General features: G+C 54.8%; 2 protein-coding genes across 10 annotated transcripts in view; both read left to right on the top strand.

The window, feature by feature from the left end:
• The window catches only part of CUNH11orf80 (chromosome unknown C11orf80 homolog), a 67883-nt gene extending 53934 nt beyond the window's left edge, over nt 1-13949 (top strand). The window contains exons 11-16 of the mRNA XM_027856022.1: nt 1005-1126; nt 2006-2116; nt 9444-9542; nt 11896-11968; nt 13552-13739; nt 13841-13949. Coding sequence (XP_027711823.1) covers nt 1005-1126; nt 2006-2116; nt 9444-9542; nt 11896-11968; nt 13552-13739; nt 13841-13918 — 671 coding nt within the window. The 3' untranslated portion in view covers nt 13919-13949. The remainder of the gene's footprint in view (nt 1-1004; nt 1127-2005; nt 2117-9443; nt 9543-11895; nt 11969-13551; nt 13740-13840) is intronic.
• A 641-nt stretch (nt 13950-14590) lies between these two features.
• Nucleotides 14591-17119, top strand: RCE1 (Ras converting CAAX endopeptidase 1). 9 transcript variants are annotated; one of them, XM_027856023.1, is made up of 8 exons: nt 14591-14775; nt 14996-15098; nt 15266-15349; nt 15429-15507; nt 15963-16130; nt 16287-16317; nt 16404-16466; nt 16556-17119. In XM_027856023.1, exons 1-8 carry the CDS (start codon nt 14591-14593, stop codon nt 16857-16859), a joined length of 1017 nt encoding a protein of 338 aa, XP_027711824.1. In that variant the 3' UTR covers nt 16860-17119. The 9 variants fall into 9 exon arrangements, with proteins under 9 accessions (XP_027711824.1, XP_027711825.1, XP_027711826.1 ...); XM_027856024.1 differs by having other exon boundaries at nt 16246-16317; XM_027856028.1 differs by having other exon boundaries at nt 14634-14775; nt 15301-15349.

Raw genomic sequence — 17119 nt, 5'->3', positions numbered from 1 at the left:
ACATGGTCTGTCCATTAGACTGTGAGCACTCTGAGAGGAGAGACCGTTTGGTTTTTGCCCTTCTTTGTGTCTCCAGTGCCTAGCTCAGTGCCTGGCACATCGTAACTTTTGTTGTCGTTCGGTTGTTTCAGTCACGTCCAATTCTTTGTGACCCCATTTGGGGTTTTCTTGGCAGTGATGCTGGACTGATTTGCCATTTCCTTCTCCAGTTCATGTTACAGATGAAAAAACTGAGGTAAACAGGGTAAAGTGACTTGCCCAGGGTCCCCCAGCTAGGAAGTGTCTGAAGCCAGATTTGAATTCAAGATGAGTCTTCTGAACTCCAAGCCCAGTGCCACCTGCCTTAGGAAGAAAGATCTGAATTCAAATCTGGCCTCAGACCTTTAAGTCATTTAAACACCATTTATCTTTTCTTTAATGTTAAAATGGGGATAATAATAGCAGCTGCCTCAAAGGATCAGTTAGATAAGATCAGTAAGTGCTAAATAAATGCCGATTCCCTTCTTGGTGTTAGAGGACCTACGTGTTCATTGGTTGGGGAATGGCTGATCAGCCTGTGAGATGTGACAGTGATGGGAGCCATTGCACTCTCCAAAACAACAAAGATGGCAGATTGATAGAGATGTGGGAGGACGTGATTGAACTGATGAGTGAAGGGTGCAGATACAGGAAACTAATCTGCCCAGAGATGAAGGCAGCACTCAGATGTGGCAAACCTGACTACTGTGAATGCTCAGTGTGGGGGCCATGAAGGGTCCTCTTCTGTCAGTAGAAAGATGTGGTGTGTCCTGTATACCGCTGGCCTCATTTCTGCGTCGGATGGTTTTACTTGAATGTTTGTCTTTGTTACAAAGAAGGATTCAGTGGGGAGAGGGCACAGTACACTGGGGACTGATTGGTAGAAAAACCAAAGACATCAGCAAAACTTTAAAGAAATGTTTGTTGAGTGAGTAAATGAATGACTCATCCTAAGTCAGGGCTATTCATCTTCTCTCTCCCTTTAGGGTTACAGTCTTTGCTTCTAACTCATCTGAATAGCATCCTGCTGGAGAACCAGAGCCTGGTACAGGGTGCTGTACAGACAGCTGTGGATCAGGCCTTGGGGCAGCACCACCGGGGAGTCAAGGTGAGAGAAGGAAACGGGCTTCCTTGGCTTCATGTCCCTTCCCCTCTTCTCCCCTCTGGCTAGGAGGAGAGGCTAACACGGAGGTGATGGGGGGGCTGGCTGGGGAACTGAACCCCCCATCCCACTTCCCCTCTCCCCTTGAGCTTTACCAGGTCCTGCCGCTCCCCACCCTTCCCAACCCCGCCTCCAACACAGTCTGCAGCTCCCCTTGGCCAGAGCCCAGTTGGACCTGGACAAGAGACACTTAGCACAGCCTCAAACAGGAACTGATAATGTGTGCACCTCTACACCCACACATGAATGCATACAATCCACATGTGTACAACATGCATACAATAATACACATCACATGCACTACACATGCATGCACACACCCATGGCACACATATATACATGTGTGCGCACGCACACACACACACACAAACACTATACATCACCGACCTCTCCACCAGGAGTTGCTGTTTGTCTCTCTGTCTCATAAGTTTTCTTTCCTTCTATTTGTCATCACCAACTCACCTCACTTGCTTGGTTTCTCTATCCTGTTGTCTTGGTATTTCCCTTCTCGTTTCATCAGTACTTTTCGGGGCAAAAAAGAGCTCTGAAGTGGCAAAAACTGACAAGTTTTCGTTTCTGAAAGTTCTTATTGTTCTGGGTCTTTGTCAAAAAGGCTGTTATTTGAGGGCAGAAAACTTTCCTAGGATTCCTTGAAATGTCCAGGTATTCTTAGAATGTCACACATTGAGTAGATGTTTCTTCTCTATCCTTTGGGTCCTTCTGCCCAACCTTACCCTTGAGACCCATGGCTCTCATAAGGCCTCCTGGGTGGGGGGGGGGTCATGATACTAACGGCCCTCTTCCCTTATTTCCCATTCTTTTTAGGCCCAACAGAAATTGCAGGCATCCATCCCAGTGGCCGTGAACTCCATCCTCAGTATTGTGGCTGGCAGCACCTGCAGCAGCTTTCGGGCTCTTTGCCTCCAGACCCTTCAGGTTAGCAGGAAAGTGTCATTGTGGCTACAGCATTCTGGAGGGATACTCGGGTTCTAGCCCTGCCCTCATGCTCCTTAACACATGGAAGGATGGGGGCAGCTAGGTGGCGCAGTGGATAGAGCTGTGTGACCCTGGGCAAGTCACTTAACTCCACTGCCTAGTCCTCCCCCCCCAAAAAAAACCCAAAAAAACGACACATGGAAGGATATTGGCTGAGTCACTTCCCTCCTGGAACTCTCGGTGTCTTCATCTATAAGATGAGGGAGTTGCACTTGGTGGCCCTGTATAGATCCTTCTAGGTCTAACAGTGCAGGGTTCTTTCGTTTCTTAGGGCTTTTGACCTTTTTTTTTTTTTAACATTTGTTTTTAAAATTTTGGGTTTCAAATATTCTCCTTTCCTCCCTCCACATCCACCCTCATTGAAAAGATAAGCAACTTGATACAGGTTATACATGTGTAGTCATGCAAAATACTTCCATAATTAGTCATGTTATGAAAAACTAAATATATTTCCCTTCATCCTATCCGCCCCCCATTTATTCTATTCTTTCTTTTGACCCTGTCCCTCCTCAGAAGTGTTTGCTTCTGATGACCCCCTCCCCCAATCTGCCCTCTCCTCTTATCATCCCCCTGCTCTCTTGTCCCCTTCCCCCCCTATTTTCTGTAGGGTAAGCTAGATTTCCATACCCAATTAAGTGTGTATGTTATTCCCTCCTTAAGCCAAATCCTATGAGAATAAGATTCACTTATTCCATCTCACCTTCCCCTATTTCCCCTCCACTGTAAAAGCCTTTTCTTGTCTGTTTTATGTGAGATAATTTACCCCATTCTGCTTCTCCCTTTCTCCTTCTCCCAGTATAATCCTCTCTCACCCCTTAATTTTATTCTCCAGATATGACCCCTTCATCTTCAACTCATCCTGTGCCCTCTATTTATCTAACTATATATACATACATATAATTTTTCCATCCAACTACCCAATACTAACAAAGGTCTCATGAGTTACAAATATCTTTCCATGCAAGAATGTAAACAGTTCAACCGTAATAAGTCCCTTATGATTTCTCTTTCCTGTTTACCTCTTCATGCTTCTCTTGAGTCTTGTATTAGAAAGTCAAATTTTCTATTCAGCTCTGCTATTTTCATCAAGAATGCTTGAAAGTCCTCTATTTCACTGAATGTCTATTTTTCCCCTGAAGGATTATACTCAGTTTTGCTGGGGAGGTGATTCTTAGTTGTAATCCTATCTCCTTTGGCCTCTAGAATATTATGTTCCAAGCCCTCCGGTCTCTTAATGTAGAAGCTTCTAAATCTTGGGTTATCTTGATTGTGTTCCCACAATATTTGAATTGTTTCTTTCTAGCTGCTTGAAATATTTTCTCTTTGACCTGGGAACTCTGAAATTTGGCTACAGTATTCCTAGGAGTTTTCCTTTGGGGATCTCTTTCAGGAGGTGATCGGTGGATTCTTTCCATTTCTATTTTACCCTCTAGTTCTAAAATATCAGGGCAGTTTTCCTTGATAATTTCTTGAAAGATGATGTCTAGGCTCTTTTTTTGATCATGGCTTTCAGATACTCCAATAATTTTTAAATTATCTCTCTTGGATCTATTTTCCAGGTCAGTTGTTTTTCCAGTGAGATATTTCACATTGTTTTCTATTTTTTCATTCTTTTGGTTTTGTTTTACAGTGTCTTGATTTCTCATAAAGTCACTAGCTTCCAATTGCTCCATTCTAATTTTTAAAGAGTATTTTCTTCAGTAAGCTTTTGGACTTCCTTTTCTATTTGGCCAATTCTGCTTTTTAAGGCAGTCTTCTCCTCATTGGCTTTTTGGACCTCTTTTGCCATTTGGGTTAGGCTATTTTTTAAGGTGTTATTTTCTTCAGTATTTTTTTGGGTCTCCTTTAGCAAGCTGTTGATTTGTTTTTCATGATTTTCTTGCATCACTCTCATTTCTCTTCCCAGTTTTCCTCTACTTCCTCCTACTTCTCAAAATCTTTTTTGAGCTCTTCCATGGCCTGGGACAAATTCATATTTTTCTTGGAGGCTTTGGATGTAGGGGCTTTGACTTTGTTGTCTTCTTGTGATTGTATGTTTTGATTTTCTTTGTCACCAAAGAAAGATTCTATGGTCTGACTTTTTTTTTGCACAGTTTGCTCATGATCCCAGCCAATTACTTGAGTTATAAACTGTTAAGGTAGGGGTCTGCTTCCAGGGTGGAGAATGTACTGTCCCAAGCTTTGGGGGTTTTGTGCAGCTTTTTTCAGAGATACTTCTAGGGACCTGTAAATTTTCAGTTCTTCCAAGGTGGTACGATCAGGGGTAAGGTGTTTACTCCTTTCCTGGCCTGTCCACTGCTCTATGAGTGACCACAAGCACTCTTTTCTGCCTTGGAACTGTGAGGAGGATTCCCCCTCCACTGCCACTACAAGCTCTACCATGCCAACACTCCTCCTCGCCCCAGGATCGCCACCCAGAACAAAGATCCAAGCACAGGCAAAGCAAGAGAATCTTGCCTCAGCACCAGCCAAGAGATCCCTGCAATCCCCCTCTGATCAGCCACTTGATTCCCCCTCCATCTGTGGGCTGAGAGTTCTGGAAGCAGCCGCTGCCGCAGGGCTGTGCTGGAACTGGGGCTGGGACTGAGCTTCTCTCTCACTGCGGTCACAGACTTTTCCCACTGACCTTCTAAGTTCTCTTTGGTGTTTGTGGGTTGAGGAATCTGGAAACTGCCCAGCTGCCTGTGATTCAGTCCTCTGAGGGCTGCTCCAGGTTGGCTGAGGCCTATTTTGTCTCCATGCCCATGCTGAGCTGCACTCCTCTCCCTGCCTGGAAATTTGTTTCATTCTTTTTGTGGGTTCTGCTGCTTTAGAATTTGTTTAGAGCCATTTTTTACAGGTATTTGGAGGAGTTTGGGGGAGAACTCAAGCAAGTCACTGCTTTTACTCCACCATCTTGGCCCTGCCCCCTGGCTTTTGATCTTTTTAAGGCATTTTGACATGGATCCTTTCATCCTCACAATCCCTCAGCATTTGGGGCAGCGTGGTGAATGTCGTGTGCCCTGTGGACTGACTGTGTGACCCCAGGCGAGTCATGGAACCCGTCCAGGTCCCAATCAGCCAGTCAGAAAGCACTGTGCCAGGCACTGTTGGGGGAACTGGGAATGCAAAGACAAAACATGAACCATTCCTACTCCTAGGGAACTTCCGCCCCGGGCATCTCTGGCTGTCGGGTACGAAGCAGGTGCCAGGCTGTCCCAGTGCACCAGTGCTCCTTGTTAGCAGTGGTCTTCATCGACAAACCCACAGATGTGGTCCCTTCCACCCCCTAAAACAATAGCAGGGACAACAACAGGGAAGGGCCTGGGACAGAGATTGTCATTCCTGTGTGAGAGAGGAAGACACAAAGGCTCAGGGTAAGGGATTGCCTCATCCTGGGACCTGGTCAGTATGTGAGGATGTTTGTGTGTGATGTACTGGGGCATGGCGTGTGAATACGTGTGTGTACATGAATGTGTGTGTAGTCATGTGTGAGTGTATGTGTTTGGGTGGTTTGTGTGTATGTAGATATATGTGGGGTACATATGAATGAATGTATGCGTGTGGGCGTGTCTGAATATGTATGTGAACAGGGGTATATGTGTGTGTGATTGTGTCTATGTGAGTGTGTGGTGTGTGTAAGTATAGCATATGCATGTGTGTGTGTGGCGTGTGTGTGTGTGTGTGTGTGCATGCGTGTGTGGTACCCCACAGACCTCTGGCCTCAAAGCTGGAACGAGGATTTCTGACAAGATGGCGGGAAGACAGGTGGGGGTGGGAGAGCTTGGTCAGAGGCCCAGGTCCCTGGCACAGGCCCTGCTCTTCTTCACTGGCCTGGACCCCCCCCAACAGATGGGGGCCAGACTGGCCATTGAGGATCCAACGACAACAATCCAGAGAGGCCCTGCCCTCAGGGACCTTCTGCTTGGCCCAGCTGTTTGACCCACACACAGATAAGTAAATATGAATACAGTGATTTGCACAGGAAGAATCCGGAAGGACTTCCTAGAAGAGGTGGCCCCAGAGCTGAGCTTTGAAGGAAGACACAAATTCATAGTGTTTCAGGCCCTCACTAGGGCACCACAATCCTTTTCTTCATTCCTCTTTGATGCTCTAACCCAGTGCCCTCAGACTGCTCCGACCCTCTGCCAGGCCCTTTCCTGAGCAGTGGGCTTCACCTCAGGACCATCTTGTCCTCGGGGTAGACACCTGGGAACTCCTCAGCCCTCTTGCTTCCCTCTCCCTCCTCCTGCTTGGGCTCCCGTCTGCTTCTCCCAGGTGCCTCCTCACACTGGCCTCTTCTCTCCTCCCTGCCAGGCCCCAGCAAGAGCCCTCTCAGCCCCTCATCCTCTGCTTCTGCCCAGGGTCTGCCCTGTCCCTGTTCTCAGTGATCTCTCATCTTGGACGTTGCCTTTCTCCTTCCTAACACCTGCCTCCCTTCTGTGACCCTGCCCCCCTGCTGCTCCAGTCTGACCTCTTCTCTTCCGCCTCCACTCCTTTGAGGCATTCCATGCCCACTTACTTATGTGAGTCTGTAAAATGGGGGTGAGGATAGCCTCTCCCTCCCAGAGTTGTGAGAACCAAGTGAAATAATAATTATAAAGTGCTTTGAAACTTTAAAGTGCACACAAATGTTAACTATTGTTTTCACTATCAGGAGAACAACTAGGCCTGGATATGTCGATTTGGGAGGGATGGGCAGAGGGGGCTGATGAAGTCAAGTGAGAGAGGGGCGGAGCAGAATCGTGGGGCACACCCACAGTCGGGGCATGATACGGATGACCAACCAGGTGTCCTAAGAAGGACTGGTTGGGTAGATAGAACCGAGAGGGCCGTGTCCAGATCCAGGAGGAGCCAGAGGCCTGAGAATAGGCCGTGGAGCGTGGCAGTAGCTGAAGATGGAGGGGCCGTGTCAGTTGAGTGATGATCAGGGGCACCTGCAGAGGCTTCAGAGGGAGGGAGGCAGCAGGGAGGCCCCTGCTCTGGGAGCCTGGCTATGAAGGAAGCAGAGATCAGGGGTGACAGCTGGGGGGCTGCCAGGGCCTGCTGAGGTCCTTTAAGGCATGTCAGTAGGCAGCAGAGAAGGACCTGGAAGAGAGGAAGGGATGGAAGATTGGAGGGGCATTCTGCTGGACGAGATGGACGGGGATGGGACATGACAATCCTCTTCCATGGAGAGGAGGGTTGGCCATGACCCTCTACAGCCCCCTCTGCCCGCCCACCCTGGGCGTTTGTCCACACACGTGGCTGGCTAGATGTCCTACTCAGTAAACTACAGTGGCTCCCTATTGCCTTGAGGACCAGCTCTCAAACCCTCTGGTGTTTCAGGCCCTTCACAACCTGGTCCTTGTTCTACATTACTCCACTTTCCGTTTTCTGCAGCCTTCCCTCCCTCACGCATAATCTCAGTCTCTGTGCCTGGACTGCCTTCCTTCCTCACTTCTGCTTCTTTGAATCCCTTATTTCCTTCAAAACTCAGCTCAAGCACTGTCCCACCAGGTGCTCGTCCCCTCCAGCCTCCACCCTAGAGGACCAGGTATTTATTTAGTCTGTATTTTTATACAGACACTTCTTCACCCAAAAAAAAAATTGCTTCTTTCGGGGTAGGCCAGGTTTGTTTTTGTCTTGGTATTCCCAGCACCTCGCATGATGCCTGCACACAGCAAGAACTTCCTATGTTCGTGGATTCTAGCCTCCACCCTCAGGAAGCTTCCTCCCCGTGGCCTCCACGTTGGCTTTCCTATCCTCTGGCCATGTCACCTCCTGCTAAAAACCAAACACAACCCAAACCACCTTATGTAGCTCTCCCTCTCCTCTGGAATAAAATACCAACCTTTAGGCCTCCACCTCCCTTTCTTACTCCTAGCCTCATTTCCCAGTACTCCCTAGGGTGAACTCTGCCCCTCCCCAGACGGCTGGCCTAGCTGGCAGTGTCCTACGGCCGCACTCCCTGTTTGCTCCCACACATTCGCGCTCCCAGGCTGTCCCCACCCCTGGAAAGCTCGCCCTTCTCAGCTCTGGGCTGGGATCTTTGTCTTCCAAATCCTCCCAGTTTTTAGTGTGGTCTTTCGCCCTCTCATTGGATATGATTGCTGGGACTCCTTTGTTTTGTAACTCCAGGAGTTTGTGCATAGTAGGTGCTTAGTAAATGTCTGCTCTATCAATTACGGAAGGAATTCATTCTCTGCATGGGGACTCAGCTTGCCCAGGTGCCCAGGGATGGCAGATGGCACCTTGTGTTTGGAGGAGTTTCAGTCTTCTGGTCTGGCTGGAGTAGAGAGTGCTTCCAAGGGCTGGGAAGGCACTTGGGGCACTCTGTGGAAGACATGGGGCCAGCAGTAGAAAGCTTTTCCAGAGGCTGAAGCAGAGGGTGGTCATGAGTAGAGAGGGGTCACTGAGGAGCTACTGAGGACCTGCCACCGTCTCGAGTGAAGGAGGGGAGATCACCGCCCAGGTACCTGTCAGCTCACAGGAGCTCAGGGAGTTTGGATGGATGGAAAGATGAGGTCAGTTTGGGGTGGATTCAATTTGAGACACTGGGAGATAGTGGGCAGTTGGTGGTGTGGGACTGGAACTCAGGAGAGATGTTGAGATTTGGGAGTCATCTCTATAGAGATGACCTGGGGCCCTCGGAAGCAGATGGAGGCCCACGGGAGAGAGTGCAGAAAGAAGAGAGGGCCCAGGACTGAGCCCGGAGGGACGGACACACTTTCCTAGGAAAGTGATGACAGTCCAGCAAAGGAAGCTGAGTTGGAGGAGAACTGAGGGAGACGGAGAGGATCTGGGAGGAAGAAGTCATCCTCAGGGTCAGAAGCTACAGGGGAGGATGAGTCCAGGGACGAGGCCACTGGGCTTGGTCCCTTGGAGACACTCCCTATCCCTTGGGGCAGGGGTTAGTTTGGGGAGCCAGGCTGCAAGGGGTCCAGAAGTGAGCCGGTAGTGAGGAACTGAGGCAGCAGTGAAAGGGGGGAGCCCTGACACCGGGGGCAGCCCTGGGGAAAGAGCTGTGTGACAGAGAGGCTGAAAATGGAGAGGAGGCATGGGGGCGACCCCAGAGAGAACCAGCAGATGGTCGCCTTGGAGGAAGAGCCACCAGGACCTGGGGAGAATGGGGCGTGTGACAATGCAAGGGTGTTGTGGGATGTGGAGGAGCAGAGATGCGCGGCACCCACTCCGATCCGCTGCACATGGGAGGTCCCTGGGCCTCAGTTTACTCACCTGGACTTTCTGATGTCTAGGGCCCCTTCAAGTCGGGACACTCAGTGATTCTGCACATTTGGTCCATCAGGCAGCCGACACCCAGGAGTTCAGGAGGAAACTGCACAAAGCCTTCCAGCTGACCCTGCATCGGCGCTTCCTTCATCACGCTACCAGTGACCCAAAGAAAGTGAGTATGCAGGAAGCCCCGCCCCTGGCTCCCAGGTGACCCGAAGCAGGGGCTGGGGGGAGGAGCGGCGCTGATGGAGAGGACAGTGAGGGGTGCCTGGCACCTCGGCCAGCTGTCACAATGACAGCTCAGTGGAGGCTGGGGGACCCTCCTGGATGAAGACCTGCCGGACAGGTCAGATAGCTCTGGGGAGTAAAGGTCACCCAAGCCTCGGTCCTCCAGTGCTGGCATAGCGCAACAGTGACACCTAGTGGCTTCATCTCAGAACTGCAGGTCCAGGTTGGGAATCCCTTTGCCTCTGGCTCCTCTGACCAGAAAGGGATAGTTTGGGGCCTCTATTAGTGGAAGATAACAGCTGCACTTCCTAGTGCATCTGAAGAGCTGGGAGGGCACTGATGTGACTGCTGCCCCTGCCAAAGCAAGCGAAACCTTGCCACGCGGTCATTAGTTTCACCGTGTGTTCACCACTTTCTGGTAATGAGCTGCCCTCTCTGGTGGTCTCTCCTTGAGCCTGCTGGGAAGCTTTCCTAACCGAGTCAGACCTGAAGAAGCTTGCAGGCTCCTGGCCTGGGTTCTGACACACTGCGCCTGCCACCTCAGTGAGCATGGTGGAAGGACTTTAATGGAGGACGAAAAACTCAGTGCGTGAACCCCTCAGTCCGACCCGCTGGGAGGAAGGAGACTGCTCAGGAGAGGAGTCTTCCAGAAAGACAGGGGCCTAGAAGGAAGCCGGGATGAACGGGAAAAGCATTGAAGTGCGTCCTGTGGGCCCAGTCCTGGTGTGAGGGCTGGGGACACAGCTAGGAAAGGCCAGAGGTGCCTGGCATGAAGCAGCTCCTGTTCCAGTGGGGGATAGCACACAGCTGCCACGGCCAAGCTGGCATCAGGCCGACTCTCTGGTGTCACTTCCACTGATAAAATCAGCCCAGCTCCTGATGCTGAACCACTGACGGGGCCCAGGACTGTGGGGGCCACGACTTTCTCTTCCGGCTCTCCAGTGGCCGTGGCTGCAGCCCTTGCACGACCAGGTCCCCAGGGGCCGCTTTCCAGGATAACCCCAGGACAGGGCCTCGGAAGGGCTCAGGCCCTGGGCTGTCCCCATCAGGGTCTGAGGGAGATGGGGGTCAGGAGGGGGTGGATGTTTACCTCACTCAGCTGGCACAGGCTGCCTCTTCTGTCTCCCTCCTTCAGAATCAAAGCATGGAAGAGGCAGACCAACCCCACCCGTGCCTTTTCAGGGGGGCTCTCGCCCCTGGAATGCTCTCTTGTCTTGCCACCAACTCTTAGAAAGCAGGCCTCAGGCTGCAGCCCACAGGAATGAGGCTTTCTCAGGGAAGCACGAGTCCTATGTGAAGGACTCCAGGGATGGTTTCTTTGTAGGTGGAGAACCCCAGAAATGGGTGTCTGCTCCCTCCTGGAGGCCAAACACTGTCTTTCACCCCGGTCACCTCTAGGCCTGTGTGCTTCCCTCTCTTCTCCTCTGGACATGTAGCTGGGCACTGCCTGAAACTCTCCCCCTTTTGGGAACCCCATGGTTGTCCCATCACACAGGCCCTGCCATGACTGACTTTAGCAGTTCCCCACTCTTTCCACAGAGATCCAGGCCCTCTCTTAACTGTGGTTTCATGACTGGCCAGTTTTCCTTGGTTCTCTCCCCTCCCTCTTATAGGCCCAAAGCTTTAAGAGCTGGGACCCAATCAAATCGCTGCCTGGGATGATGCGCCATCATGCATCCTTAGTGTGTGGCATGGCAGAGTCAGCAAAGGCAGAGGCTAAGGGCATGCGTCAATCAGGCCAGTGCTAGTGGTGTGCCCAGGCCTTCCAGCCTCGCCTCTACTGAAACCACAGACGGTAGGATGGTGAATAATGGAGCTGTGGCATACTCAGGGTTCCAGAGTGCTATTATGTCCATGACCTCACTGAGTCCTCGTGAGCTAGGTCCATTTTGCCGACAAAGCTCAGAGAGGCTGGTCACACAGTGCCAGAGACAGTGCAAACCCAGGGTCCTTCCTGGGTCCAGTGTTCTTCCACCATCCTCACTGCAGGTGTGAGGGTGCGGGGCCTCTGGGAATGAAGAGGTGCAGACTGGCCTCTCTGATCCTCCTGAGCTGTGAAGAAAGGCTCTCAGGTGACTGATCCCAGCAGGCTGACCGAGCCGCCCCAGAAGAGGTTCTGACCGGCCAGGGGCAGGTGCAGCTCCAGCTGGGGTCTAAGGCAGGAGAGCATAGGAGGGCATCCCAGTTCTCTGGGGCAGCTGTTTCACCTCATGTGGCTTTTCTTTAGAAGGAAATCTCTCAAACGGGAGCTGTGTCGTGTGGCTGCTAAACTCACTTGGGGTTTCTGACTCTCTGAGCAGCTGCTTCCTGAGCCGACCAGCACGGAGGAGAGGGAGGAGGGGGACGAGAGCCTAGAGGAGGCACTCCCAGGTGAGGGTCTGGTGACTTCCTGACAGCACGCGTGCGCGCGCACACACACACAATTACTCGTAGCCAGCCTTCCCAGAGTCCCAAATAATTCTTGGGGCACAGCTGTAGGAAGCTCATCCTTCTGGGGACAGAGAAGACAGCCAGAAGCAGGGAAGAGTGTATGGGCCCTGTATCCAACCAGCCAGCTTCCGTCTTGGCTACAGCACGGTTTTTGGCTCTGGAATTTGCCGTCCTGGGCCAACAGCACCTCGACCTTCATGGTTGGTATTAGCACAGGTGTTGTCCCTACACACAGAGCCTCCAAGACCACGAGCCACAGATGATTGGAAATAGAATCCCTGAATCCAGTTGGTTCCAACGAACCGCAGGCTGGGTGGGTGGTCTCCTGTTTGACGTCCCAGACTCCCAGTCACCTGAACGGCACACTGAGTGCAAAGTCTGGTGTCAATCCACTATTTAAAATTCATCAGGGGATGTGACTGTTCAAAGGCATCAACCACATTTTATAAAGTAGAAAGTGCTTTATAATGTGAATATTATCTGATATTTTACAAGTGTAGATTTACCCCCTCCATGTGACATCCCTGAAATAGCTCACATTTACATAAAGTTCCCAATTAACAAAGTCAGCACTCTCGGGAGATTTGGGAACAGGGGGAGGGAGAAGGGGCTTGATGAGGAAATACTGAACAATAAAACACAGTCCTGCCCCCACGGAGCTTATAGTCTAATTGGGCATATAAAACATATACACTTGAATCAGTTAATGAGTACCCACCAGGTGGTAGGGCCACCATGTCTCGGGGCTAGAGCTTTACCAGTCAGGTCCCTGCAACGAACCCCCATGAGGCCTGCCTTTCTTCGGCCCCACTTCCTCTTGGCCTGTTTGCCATTCCCTGACCTTGGCTCTCACCCCCAGCCTGGAAGTGCTCCCTCCTTACAACCACCTATTGCAATCCCCTCGTTCTCAGCTTCAGCTGGACCTCTCCCCAGAAGCCTTTCCTGGTCCCACCCTTCGAATCACATATGTCGAGGTAACAGTGGTGGCCATGCATGATGTAAGCTTCCCGAGGACAAGGCCTGGTCTTCCTTTAGTCTGCCCGCTGCCATAGTGGATGGAGAGCCAGCCTCCAGGAAGCAGGAACGGCTAGCATAGGGCTCAGCCTCCCATGTCCCAGGCAGTTCTTACCACGTGCAGTTGCAGAGAAGGTGCAAATCTGCCGTGGTACAGGAAGTTTCTCATCTATTAAAAAAACGTGTAGGACGTAGCATGGCACTTTTGACCTAGTAGAGAGATTCAAAAATGTTTGCTGAATGAATTCAGAAACTGGGAGATCAATGTGGGTTCTAATAGCTGGACTGAGCCTGGATCCAGATCATGAAGAATGGGCCGACCCTTTGAAGTGGAAGAGAGCAATAGAACTGAAGGGGGCAGGCTGACTGAGGGGACGATGTAGAAAGCCCTGGGATAGGGACACCGAAGTTGGATCAGGAGCCCTGGAAAAGCTACACGACGGAGGAGGGGTGCATGCCCGTCCACATGTCTGGCCCCGAAACAGGATGAGGGCTGGGGTCTTTTCCAGGGAGCTGCTGTCCAGGAGAGGCTCCGAGGCCCAAGAGGTACTGCCAAGAAGAGGGTGTGGGGAGGAAGGCCCTGGCTGCCAGCTGGCTGCCCCTGCTGAGCCTCGGGCAAGCCCCCCAGCGCTCTATCGGAACGGGACCCACCTGCTCCCAGGCCAGGGGCTGGGGCAGCCCAGAGACCCGCGGGGAGGTAAAGGGGCCCCGGGGGGGAGGGTCCCCGGCTGCTGGGGGGTGGCGGTCAGGTCAGAGCCCCCCTGACAGCCCGTCTGTCTCTCCTCCTCCTCTCCCTAGGACACGCTGTGGCTGCAGGAGGTGTCCAACCTGTCCGAGTGGCTGAGCGCCGGCCCAGGGTCCAGGCCCGGACCCTAGGGGGGCAGTCCCCGGCCCCGCTTCTTCCAATAAAGGCGCCCCCCAGCCCAGCCGTCCCCGTCAGTCGCTGCGCCGGTCCGTGGTCGGGGAGCGCGGGCGGGGGATGCGCAGGCGGGGCCAGAGGAAGGTGGGGGCGGGCGGGGAGCCGGGGGGCGAGGGGGGCAGGCCCGGAGAGAGGGGGGACCGGAGGTCGGGCAGAGGGAGCAGACTGTGCACGCTGAACTGAGGGTTGGAGGGCGGCGGGGGCGGGGACGGAGCCGCGGAGCGGATGGGCCGGAGCCGGAGGGACGAGGGGCTGGGGGGCGGGAAGAGGGGCGGGGCCAGATAATACTCCAGGTCAAAGTCCGAGTCGACATCCGAGTCCGACGGGGGCCGAGGGCGCGCGCGCGGGGCCGCGGCGCGCGAGGGCGGGGCCTGAGCGAGGTGGGGGCGGGGCCGAACCAGGGCGGGGGCGGGCCTTGGGGAACGGGAGGACGAGGCAGAAGCTGGAGTGGGGCGGGACCCGAGCGAGGAGGAGGCGGGACCCGAAGGGCGCAGAGGCGTGGCTCCGTGCGACGCCGTGACGTTACGCTGCGCGTCGCGGGAGCCCCGCTGGAGCCGCCTGAACGGTCGCCGGGTGCGCGTCATTGGTGCGCGCCGCGCCGGACTCCGCGGCCCCGGGCACAGAGCACGATGGCGGCGCTAGGAGGCGACGGGCTGCGGCTGCTGTCGGTGTCTGGGCCGGAGCCGGAGCCCGAGTCGGCGGCGCTGAATGGCGCGGGTCCTGGCCTGTGCTGCTGGGTGTCCGTGTGCTCCTGCCTCAGCCTCGCCTGCTCCTACGTGGGCAGCCTTTACGTGTGGAAGAGCGAACTGCCCAGGTGCGGCGCGGAGGGGGAGGGGGCGGGACCTGCGCGGACGGGGCGGGGCTGCGACCTGGGCTTCCGGAGCGAGGGACCGTGCTGGTGTTGCCGGGGGCGGGGCTTCGATGACATACTTCCGGGGCAGGGGCGGAACTTGCGGCCGACCTGCCAGAGGCGGGGTATGCCCCGACAGGGGGCGGGGCTCGGAGGCTCCCGCACACTAACCGTCCCTCCCCAGGGATCATCCTGCGGTCATCAAGCGGAGATTCACCAGCGTTCTCGTGGTGTCCAGCCTCTCCCCGCTCTGCGTGCTGCTTTGGCGGGAGCTCACGGGCCTCCAGGTCCGGGGGGGCGGGGCACGGGAGGGAAGGAGGGCCGGCCTGGGGGCGGGGCCTGGCTGCGGGGGCGGGGCCGGGGGGGGGGGGCGGGGAGGGAAGTTGGGCCGGCCTGGGGGCGGGGCCTGGCTGAGGGGGCGGGGTCGCCTCACACCCCTTCTTCTGGGGCTCAGCCAGGCATATCCCTGTTTACCCTGATGGGCTTCAGGCTGGAGGGCATCTTCCCCGCCGCCCTGCTGCCGCTGCTGCTGACCATGGTGCGTCCCTGCAGGGGGTGGGTGGGCGGGCGGGGGGCAGGCCCTCCCCCTCGCTGAGCCCCCCTCTCCCTCCCCCCAGATCCTGTTCCTGGGCCCCCTGATGCAGCTCTCCATGGACTGTCCCTGGGACTTGGCCGACGGACTGAAAGTGGCCCTGGGTGAGTGGGGGGGCGCTCGGCCAATGAGCTGGAAGGTCGGGGAGCCCCCCATAGCAGGGCTGGGAGACAGAAGACCTGGGTGCAAGGCCTGCTTGAGCCAGGTCCTTGGCTCTCTAGCCTCAGTTTACCCATCATTCTGTGTGAGGGAGACTCAGGGCCATAGTCCGTCCTGGAGCAGGGGCTCGGGTCTCTCAGTCGCTGGTTGTGGAACCTTGGGCAAGTGAATTTATGTTCTTAGACCTCAGTTTTCTCTTCTGTGAAATGGGGATAGTGATATTTGCTTCCCTTAAAGAAGAGTCGGGTTTTAACTCAGCAAACCAATGTGTTTCCCAGAGTCCCTGAAGAATGATGGGGGGATATCGTGGGAACCGAGACCCCTCCTCCCATCCTAGCAGCTCCCAGGGAGGGGGGCCCTGCCCCTGCGCTCCCCTTCTCACGCCCTCCCTCTTGGCCAGCCCCCCAGGCCTGGGCACGATGCCTGACGGACATGCGCTGGCTGCGGAACCAGGTGATCGCCCCCCTGACGGAGGAGCTGGTCTTCCGGGCCTGCATGCTGCCCATGCTGGCCCCCTGCACAGGCCTGGGCCCTGCCATCTTCACCTGCCCCCTCTTCTTCGGCGTCGGTGAGCTTCCCTCCCCTGGCCAGACGTGAGGGGCTCCCGGAGGGCTGGACAGGTTTCCCAGCGGGGTGTGGGGGCAGCAGGCCTGGGTGTCCCCAAGTCGCCCCTTCCCTTACAGCCCATTTTCACCACGTGATTGAACAGCTCCGTTTCCGCCAGGGCAGCGTGGGGAGCATCTTCTTGTCAGCTGGTGAGGCCTGGGGGACGGAGGGGGGCCGGAAGGGGGGGTTGGACGGGATGGGGTGACCACTGACCAGGAGCCCCCACTCCCCGCAGCGTTTCAGTTCTCCTACACGGCGGTCTTTGGGGCTTACACGGCTTTCCTCTTCATCCGCACAGGTGGGTGCGGCCCTGGGAGAGGCGGGTGGGAGGGGCTGGGAGGCACCCAGGCCTGCTCTGCTGACCCCTGGCTGTCTCCCCTCCCCCAGGACACCTGATCGGACCAGTCCTCTGTCACTCTTTCTGCAACTACATGGGCTTCCCCGCGGTGTGTGCAGCCCTGGAGCACCCCCAGAGGTGCCCCCTGCTGGTGGGCTATGTCTTGGGGGTGGGGCTCTTTCTGCTCCTGCTGCAGCCCCTCACGGAGCCCAGACTGTACAGCAGCCTCCCCCTCTGCCTGCTCCTGGACCGAACAGGCGCGTCAGCCACTTCGCTGTGCTCCTGACCTCTGCTCCTTCCCTACAGACTCTCACGGGCTCCCCAGCCCCCCACGAGAAGTGGGGGGAGGGGTGAGCTGGGGTCCCTGAGATCTCAGGAATTTTGGCAGGGGGACTAGAAGCCAGAACTAGTCAAACCCCCAGGACTGAAAGGAAGGGGATCAGGATCCCAGGCTCCCTGTGGGGTCGGGTAGCCCCTTCTGCACTGTGTTGCTCCTGGGCCCTAGGGAGGCTGCTGGGGGATGGAAGCAGTCCCTCCTGCCTGCCTCCCGGGGTTTTCTCATCTTTTTGCATCAGACTTTGTATTCAGATATTAAAGAGTTTTAACTTGGGTAA

This window comes from Vombatus ursinus, unplaced genomic scaffold (assembly GCF_900497805.2).
Source record: "Vombatus ursinus unplaced genomic scaffold, bare-nosed wombat genome assembly UNPS02011369.1, whole genome shotgun sequence".
Lineage (NCBI taxonomy): Eukaryota > Metazoa > Chordata > Mammalia > Diprotodontia > Vombatidae > Vombatus > Vombatus ursinus.
Note: the sequence above shows the minus strand (reverse complement) of the source record. Positions and strands in the feature narration are given on the sequence as shown.